The sequence below is a fragment of the Sinocyclocheilus grahami genome, unplaced genomic scaffold (assembly GCF_001515645.1).
Source record: "Sinocyclocheilus grahami isolate Dianchi unplaced genomic scaffold, SAMN03320097.WGS_v1.1 scaffold319.1, whole genome shotgun sequence".
Lineage (NCBI taxonomy): Eukaryota > Metazoa > Chordata > Actinopteri > Cypriniformes > Cyprinidae > Sinocyclocheilus > Sinocyclocheilus grahami.
Window position 1 is genome coordinate 1,228,877 of NW_015505498.1, and position 9,525 is coordinate 1,238,401.

Genomic DNA, 9,525 nt, shown 5'->3' on the forward strand with positions numbered 1-9,525 from the left:
AATATTTTTGTATCAATGCATCACAATTGACGTGGTATTCTCAGAATCTGAAGCATGTAGATTCAATTCCAGTGCATGGGAGAAATTGTGCATTATAGCATTGATCCCACTGGAGCCCAAATTGGTTTGCTGGACTCCAAGCATGTCCAAGCAGATTAGGCTGGTCTGTTTAGGTTTTGGATGGTTTTAGAGGGGTTTTGGGCAATTGTCAGCTGTTTTTTTTTTTTTTTTTTAATCATTAATTCTAATAATACATTGTATGTCTGTATTAGGTATTGAAAAGCAACATATTTAGACCCCAATTGCAAAATTTGCACATTTTGTAATTTGCCTTATAAATTTCAGCAACTGAACCAAACGGCATATTTTTTGCTCAATTTGAGAATAAAATTTAGGTGTTTTTTCCTCTTATGAGCTTTACATTCTCCTATATCACACTACATGAGCCATAAAAGCCAAGTATCAAATATGAATTTTTTATTTTTTTTTAAAAATTAGATTATGTCTAAAGATTTAATAAACTGTTCTATTTCAAATGACATCATTGAGATTTTTCTAAATATTATTTCATATTTCAGGCCTCACATAGTTAAATCCACCACAAGGTCACTGGGATCCAAACCATTGGTTCTCACCTCTCCTCTATGTTTGCTATGGCATTCTCCTCTGCTTCCTTCTTGATGCTCTCAATGAGAGGCGTCCAGCGCTCAGTCTGGGTCTCTGCGTCCTCCTGCTCCTGCATGGCCAGCATGTGCGGCAGGATATTGGGCAGCACCTGCAGCAGGGATGAGCCCTCCTGTGGCACCTGCTCCTCAGCCTGTACGTCCTGCCCCGAGCCCTGCTCCCTCTGCTGGGCCTCCCAGTCTGAGCCCACCTCCTCCAGCACCATATCACACGGGTCCTGCAGGATGCAGACTGCATCGACAATAGGAAAAAAAATCATGCTTCGTAGGTCATAGAGATTAGGCTGAGAAACTGATATTTCTTTTTAAAGTTATCCTTTTCTACTGAATATTTTTGTATCAATGCATCACAATTGACGTGGTATTCTCAGAATCTGAAGCATGTAGATTCAATTCCAGTGCATGGGAGAAATTGTGCATTATAGCATTGATCCCACTGGAGCCCAAATTGGTTTGCTGGACTCCAAGCATGTCCAAGCAGATTAGGCTGGTCTGTTTAGGTTTTGGATGGTTTTAGAGGGGTTTTGGGCAATTGTCAGCTGTTTTTTTTTTTTTTTTAAATCATTAATTCTAATAATACATTGTATGTCTGTATTAGGTATTGAAAAGCAACATATTTAGACCCCAATTGCAAAATTTGCACATTTTGTAATCTGCAAGAACTGTTTAAAAATCTGTTTGATGTAACACCTACAGCATATGTCCTAAAGTGTTCAAATTTACTAAAACAGAAATGTATTTAAAAAATGAATGAAATTATTTTAGCTGCAGTCATACAGTAGTGCTTCTTCCACATACAATTTTGCAAGCAATTTACATATTTCTCCTCTGACCACACAAACAATCTGCTTATTGAAATCATTTATTTATTATTGATTTCATACAGCGGACAAAGTAAGATAGCTGCCTGTGTTGTGTAAGCAATAGCCTTTTACAATAAAACATAAACATAAATAACATCAATACATATAGCATAAGAATGTTCCACCTTGCCGTAGTGAAGCCTGATATTGATGAATCACGCACAGTGGCTTTGCTAACATCCTCAGCATGGCAAATCAGCTCATGGTTTTTGTTTTTCAAAGCATTTAGACTAACTTTTTATAGCAGGCAATAGATATTGGCAAACGCATTTAGTGGCATGGGGATTTATGGTATTTCTTTTTCTTTTTTGTTTTATGGCAACAATATTGCATATAACTGTGCTTTTTGACCCTGCAAAAAACTTTCTTAACTCAACATACATATATTTAAGAAGCAAAATGACATAAGTTATCAAGTCTTGTTTCAGAAAAATTTATCAAAATGAAGCAAGTTTATGCTTAAAACAAGAAAAAATATGTCAATAAACTTGTTTTCCTTTTGAATTACATTTATTTTTCTTATCCCTTCGGCAGATTTTTTTTCCCTCAAATTAATCAGAAATTATTTTTTAGACAACAAGACTTAATATATTATGTTATTTTGCTTGTGTCTTGATTGAAGAAGGTTTATATATTTGTACTGGAAAATAAGGAAATCATTAAAAGCAGTGTTAAAGTTGAAACATTTTTATATGTTGAAATACTTTCTCCTGTCCCGGTTTAACATTCATAGACAACTTTAGTAAGTTGATTTCTTCAAAAAGAGTGAACACTGTGGCTCTGTGGTGCTTATGAAATCCAGCACACAAGTTTGGGGCTAGACTATCTGACCAATCGAAGGCGGAAATGTTTAATGTTTAATGATGGTGACAGTGCAAATGTAGACAGTAAATAAGCAGTAAATGACATTGTAAACTCTGACTGGGCCACTGTGTGTTTACTGCATGTCTCTGTGAGGTAGCCTAATCATCAAAGCACTAAACAATCATCACAATTAACAAGCCAGCATGCTAATCTGTAATATAGCTAACAGAAATCAGCAAGGAAGATTACGTGGAAAAGCACTTTGAACTGCTACAAATGTTCAAAGCTGATGTACAGTAGCTGTATGGAACTAGAGAATTTCTGTTTATATGTGTATCTTTCTGAACATCTCTTGCTGTCTCTGTGTGGAGGGGTAATGACTCTCCCAGTCGTCTTCTCCTTATGTTTAAGGGGCTTTAATGGCCTTCTCCCCTGAAACAGAAGGAGAAGAGGAGCTGAGTTAACACCTCCACCTACAAATAAGCAGTGAGAGAATAGCAGTGCCTCTGATATATTCAAATATATAATCTTGGGTGACAAAACACTTTGTCCTACAAAACTGTCTGCATTCATTATATTTATGCGTGTGAAGACGTGCTAAAAAAAAAAAAAAGTACCGTTTTGAACGACATCAGAGCTGTCCTGCAAATAAACACAGAGGAAATAGGTAAATGGAAGTCTAGCAGTGAAGTCTTTCTTTCTTTTTACATACATTACATTACTTTAAAGGGGACGGTGTGCTTACAGCTTACCTCTTTTGGTTTCAGTACTGGTTGTGGTATGATGCGTCCGAACCCCTGTACAATCCAGCCAACCATACTTGAAAATAAAAGAAATATAGTGCATGTTATTAGACTTAATTATATGTAAAAACATTTTACATTTATCCAAACAATAAAATGTTTCAAATATGTTATGTACACAAGAAAACAAAAACACAAAACAAAAACAAACAAAATGAAACAAAACAAAATGAAAAAAAAAACAAACAAAAAAACAAAAACAAATGAAATGAAATGAAAAACAAACAAAAAATGAACACAAAGACACAAACACACACACACACACACACACACACACACACACACACACACACACACACACACACACACACACACACACACACACAAACAAAAATTAAAGCAAAAACCGAACAAAACACCCAAAACTAAAAACACAAAACAAACACAAAAAACACAAAAACCAAACAAACAACAATGAAAACAAAAACAAGCATGAAAACACAAAACAAACACAAAGCAAATAAACCAAACAAAACAAATATAACCCCCCCCCAAAAAAACAGGCAAAAACAAAACAAACGCAAAACTAAAACCAAAAACAATACAACTGCAGAACAAAAACTAAACACACAAAACCCAAAACAAACAAAAAACAAAACAAAAATGAAAACACAAAACAAACAAAAATACAAAAAACACACACACAAAATAAAACAAACAAAAACTGAAAAAGCAAAACAAACAAAATGAAACAAACAGAAAACAAAAGCTCAAAACAAAACAACAAAGCACAAAAAAACAGAACAAAAACACACAAAATAAAACAAAACCCAAAACAAAAGCTCAAATCTAAACAAACAACAACAATGAACAATACAAATGCAAATCAAAACACACAAAACCCAAAACACAAAAAGAAAGAAACAAATAAACAAACTAAACAAATTAAACAATGTATATTTAACCAAGGTGTCAAAGTTTGGTTGGTTAACATTATACAGACATTATAAGGGAAGCAGATAAACACTTACTTTGTGCCTTTGGAATCCTCAGCTACTTTAGGTTGCTCAGGAGCTGCAGGTGCAGATGAAGGTGCAGGTGGGGCTGCAGGTGCAGGTGGAGGTGCTGGTGCTGGTGCAGGTGCAGGTGCAGGCGCTGGTGGAGGTGCAGGAGCAGGTGTTGGTGCAGGTGCAGGTGCAGGTGTAAATAGAAAAAAAAAGTCACATGCAGACCACTCTATCGCCAAGGAAGCCCAACCGTGCATTCTTGATTTTAAAAAATGTTACCTGGCTCTTGTTTGCAGGGAGTCACAGGAGCAGAAGCAGCCTTCTGGGCGGGTGCCTCTGTAGCAGCGGGAGGATGAAGATGGACAGGAGAATGTGGAACTACCTTCTCAAAACCATGCTTAATCCATTCTATTACTCTGAAAGAGAAAGATAGATTAAAAGATTTCAACCAGAATGAGAGTTCAGATTAGCTTCTGGCAGCTGATTAACATATACCTGGGAGAGAAGGGCACATTAGAAGCATCTGGGTCCTCATCAGACACAACCTCCACCACAGGAATATGAGGCAGCGGCTCAGCATCTGGTGAGAGTGAGAATCCTGTCACATGTGTTGTGTCCTCTCTCATCAGCTCTTTGCAATGCAAATTCTTTAAGCCAAAGTTTATACTGTTCTATATGGCTATCAAGAGGCTGGACTCACCACGAACGCCTTTGACCTCTTGCACCTGTAAAGAGACGAGAAACACAAATAACTCTTACTGTACGTAGCCCTGATTTAATATTGGTGTGAAAATTAAAGGGCCAGGTGCTCTTGATTGGCTTGCATTTCAGTTTTTATCTGTCTATATTATTTCAAGTGTCATTCATTTATAAAAAATGCTTGCGAGAAGGTTTTTAAATATATATCGGTGTTTCTTCAACCTCAGGCGCATTTGGCTTTGTAAACTTACAAACTGTAGAAAATAAATGGTCACACTTTATTTTAAGGTCCAATTCTGGCTATTAACAAACCATTAACTATGACTTTTGGCTCAATAAACTCCTAATTTGCTGCTTATTAATAATTAAGTTAAGTTTAGGTATTGGGTAGGATTAGGGATATGATCATGCAGAATATGTGCTTTATAAGTACTAATAAACAGCCAATATGTTAATAATAGGCATGCTAATAAGCAACTAGTTAATAGTGAGAATTGGTCCCTACTAAAGTGTTACATTTATTTATTTTATCTCACATATTTATATTTAACACATCATGTGTCTATTTTATCTTACAATGGTTAGACATACTTTGTGTAAAATTTGTAACCAATATTATTGAACATTTTTCACACACTAAGTATTGAAATAGTTATGATTATTTCACTCATTATTTCACATGGTTTTTAATTTTAAGTTATTTATTTATAACATTTTAAAATTCAAAGTCGGGCTGTGATAAGTAAAACAAAATATACATGAAAAGCATTTGAAAAAAATAGCAAGTTTTATGTGATCTTCATTGAACAAAGCGTTAGTTTTGATAAAGGTTAAGGTTGAAGAAACACCACATTTGTAAGCAAGCATGCCCGTTTTAAGCTGCTAGCCATGCAAGCATCTGATGTTTTTAATGGAGCAGGGTTTTACCATAGTTATAGCAGGACGGTTATAGAATATAGCAGGAAACTTGAAAATATTTGAAAGGCAATGAAGCTCAAATTAGGAGTATTTCTTGATAAGAGGGATTCGTTTTGAAGACTCAACCTATTACTGCCCAAAACAGTCCTGAAAAGCTCAGTCCTGCAGCAATCAGCGTGTGTTTACAAACCGTAATCTGTTGTAATACTACACTCTAAAAAATGCTGGGTTAAATACAACCCAGTGCTGGGTTAAATAGGGACAAACCCAGCAATTGGGCTATTTTGACCCAGCGGTTGGGTTAAATGTTTAACCCAGCCTTCTGGGTAGTAACCCAAACGCTGGGTCAAAACAACCCAATTGCTGGGTTTGTCCCTATTTAACTCAGCATTTTTTTGAGTGTATATACTGTGATGATAACATAGATGTAAGGAATGAAGCAGAAATAATTCATATTCAGCATTTTGGACTAGTTGGTATAAATGGTCCTTGCTTACATGTATTCAAATCAGCTGATTACTGTGAGCAGACAGAAACGCGGGCGAGGATCAAAGGAAGGTTAGTTGGTGCCCTAGCAGCTCTCATTTTGACGGGACCCACTCTTGTGGTGGAGTTTGTAGACCAAATAACTGGAATGAATATCTCTGTATATCACCTCATACTTAAAGGGGGCATATGATTAAAGGGGTGCAGTCTTAATGTGAAAAGTACGTAGACATAAAAATTCACAGACCATTTAACATAACTGAAAAAATGGATCATTTAGATGAACCACTGTTAACATTGGACCACCCAGATTTAAATATCAGCACATATTCAGCAACTTGTCCTGCCCTAATGATGTGCTGATGAAAAGTGTAGTATATGGCCCCTTTAAAGTTAACTTGTGGGACAGAGGAGGGAACAGCGAGCATTATTCTGACATACTGTAGCTTGCTCCAAAAACACTGTACTTACTGGAGGATCCACTTTAACCACTGGAACTGCAAGCTAAATAGAAATGCAATGAAACTCTGACAGAAGCTCCTAGAAAACCTAAAGACACCTTTGAGACTGGTGTCTGTGGCCCTGAAGTGCTCCATTAACTCTAAAATCTCTAACTCAAAAAATTAACTCCATTAACATTAAAATGTAATCTAAAGTAAGTAAATAAATAAATAAACTAATAAATAAGATATTTTAAAAATCTTCGTAGAGTCGTTGTTCCTAAAATGTCATCTAATAACAATTTTTTTTTGTTTGTTTTTGTTTTGTTTACCTTCTATATACCTATATATATATATTAAAATGCTTAGTAGCCAAAGAGATAAAATATTAATTGTAATTTAATTTTATTTGAAATGACTGGAATATTAAACACATGAATTATCATTCTTCTTAATCACAAATGTCCATGAACAGCATACAAATGTAGTCATTAATATGCATTACAAATTATAACATGCTTAACTAATAAGCTTATGTAGTAAACTGCAGCAAATCCAGTAAACTTGTAGGAGGAAATATTATAAATATTGACTTGGTAAATAACCAGATAAATAATCAGAATGCAGAAAGCCGCAGTGTCTTATGGGATTAGTGAATGTGTGCGGTGTGTGTCTATACCTCAGTGACCTCCTCTGGCTCTGTGTGACCCTTGTATTTCTCATCTGGCTGTGGAACCACTTTTCCCAGTCCCTGCACAATCCAGCCTATCATTCCAGCCCTGATGAAAGAAGAGATACAGTAAAATCCATCAGCTGCTCTGGGCATGAGTGAGAATGTGAATTCATGTAAATAAGCTGCATTGCTATAAGTCAACTCTAGATGGCAGCAAGGGAATGTAAAAACAAACAGGTTTGCCCAGCGGGTGCCAGTGAAGCAGGAACCAATGCTAATAATAAAAAAAGGTTAAATTTCAGTAGTGCTCTTGTAGATGAATATGTATGTATATATAGGCCCTATATATATATATATATAAAACATTTTATATTCTAGGGAAGCTAGTCTGCATATTATAATGCTTATGTCTGTTCAGCATGAGGGTCTTTTGCCTTGAGCTGTTAATATGGAAATACAGCTCAGTGGAATAAAGACTTTTGCGTGTGTAGCATGCTAAGACTCTCCATGCTGGTCTGCAACAAAGCTTTGGATGTTTGTGCGTGACCTAATATAAGCTACTCACTGGTCCGATGTGTTACTGCGGTCCATGATACAGTGATGGAAAAATATATGATACTTATCAAAACATTCATTTAACAGGCACACACACACAGATACAGATGTGAAATACACAAGTAAGTGGCAAACAACATAACCATACAAAATAAAACTGAATCCATATGATTGAAAATATACCTGCTGCTCACTGCATTCTCCTCATGCTGTTCAATCCATGGTAAACAAACAAACAAACATTTTTTTTAAATTGCTTGAAATTAGTTCACAAATAATAAAAAAATGGGTTCCATTTAAAAATGGTACTAAATTAAAATTCAAAGTAGCAATTTGAAAAAAAAAAAGGGTACATTCTTTTCTTGGCTTCAAAAATATACTGATTAAATCAAGTAATGAAAGAGAATTTCTCATCACAGCAACTTTAAAATGGTTTACAATACTTACACAAACCTGCTTTTCTCTCTTTTTAAATGTTGTTTCGGGACACAACACACCAGATGTTAAACTGAAACATCTGTCTTGAAACTTGCCACTTTTTAAACAAATTATTTTTGACACTTTGACTGTGTTCACACTTGAGTTAAGTTCATTTATCTTCAGCCGTGCTTTGCATTGCTTTATCTCAAAGTTATGATGTCTGAAGAAGGTGTCTCTTCATAATGACAAATGACTGCATTTGTGTCATGGTACACACCAAAACAAGTTCTATCCTCATTAAAGCAACAACAACAGCCAAAAACTGAAGTCACAATAACCTGTAAAATATGTACTTTGCACACACTGGTGATCTAAAAAAATTGTAAGGACTAAAAGTATTTTTGCCTTGCAAATATAATTGAGTAAGATTGCAAGTATTATGTTTCAATAGTAATTAAGTACAGCACATTATCTAAAAAAATTTGACTCAATTTAGGCAATGAAGTACAATTACCCATCTCCATTTGCCTGTTGGATACTGTCACCTTAACTGAGGTTGTTCATTCATTTTAAAACCATCATTGTTTTTGTGTCAACAAAAACATAGCTCAGATTAATGTATAAAAACTAAGAAATAACACAATAACTATATAAACAATTGTAAATAATAAGTAAAGATTACAGTAAGAATGAAAGATGGTCAGACTACTTACTTTTTAATTAAACTGAAAAATGCATATTTTTAATAAGTATTTCTTTATGCATTACAATCTCAAAAATTAGGCATGTTTTATTTTTTTGAATTTGCTTTAGCTCACAAAAATGATTATTTAGATTTTCAACTTTATTCTGTGAATGTACACGACAGGAGTCATGAAAATACCTTAACTTCACTGTTGGCCAGTTTAGAGGAGTTTACTGGCTGAGGGAGAGCATTGCTGAACCCATGAGAGAGCCAACTCAAAACCCTACTCTGAGAGCTGGAGTGAGACAGAGACAGAGACACAGAGAGAGAGAGACAGAGAGAGCGAGACAGAGAGAGAGAGAGAGAGAGCGAGCGCGAGACAGAGAGGGAGAGAGAGAGAGAGAGAGAGAGAGAGAGAGGATAGGAGGGATAGAGAGAAAGGAGGGATAGAGAGCAGTAATTAGGTCTGGCAGGATTACAGCATCTAGAAACACTGATCGTGCACACACACACACACACACACACACACACACACACACACACACACAC

The 9,525-nt window shown here is 35.6% G+C and overlaps 1 protein-coding gene across 1 annotated transcript in view; it reads right to left on the bottom strand.

Annotated features, from left to right (window-relative positions):
• cngb1a (cyclic nucleotide gated channel subunit beta 1a) overlaps positions 1 to 9,525 on the bottom strand; it is a 41,255-nt gene that overhangs the window by 24,385 nt on the left and 7,345 nt on the right. Inside the window, exons 5-16 of the mRNA XM_016294515.1 lie at positions 9,175 to 9,271; positions 8,055 to 8,080; positions 7,882 to 7,896; positions 7,323 to 7,422; positions 6,675 to 6,707; positions 4,801 to 4,825; positions 4,596 to 4,680; positions 4,380 to 4,516; positions 4,125 to 4,296; positions 3,103 to 3,169; positions 2,968 to 2,992; positions 636 to 915 (exon numbers count right to left, since the gene is read on the bottom strand). Of these exons, the coding sequence (XP_016150001.1) occupies positions 636 to 915; positions 2,968 to 2,992; positions 3,103 to 3,169; positions 4,125 to 4,296; positions 4,380 to 4,516; positions 4,596 to 4,680; positions 4,801 to 4,825; positions 6,675 to 6,707; positions 7,323 to 7,422; positions 7,882 to 7,896; positions 8,055 to 8,080; positions 9,175 to 9,271 (1,062 nt within the window). The remainder of the gene's footprint in view (positions 1 to 635; positions 916 to 2,967; positions 2,993 to 3,102; positions 3,170 to 4,124; positions 4,297 to 4,379; positions 4,517 to 4,595; positions 4,681 to 4,800; positions 4,826 to 6,674; positions 6,708 to 7,322; positions 7,423 to 7,881; positions 7,897 to 8,054; positions 8,081 to 9,174; positions 9,272 to 9,525) is intronic.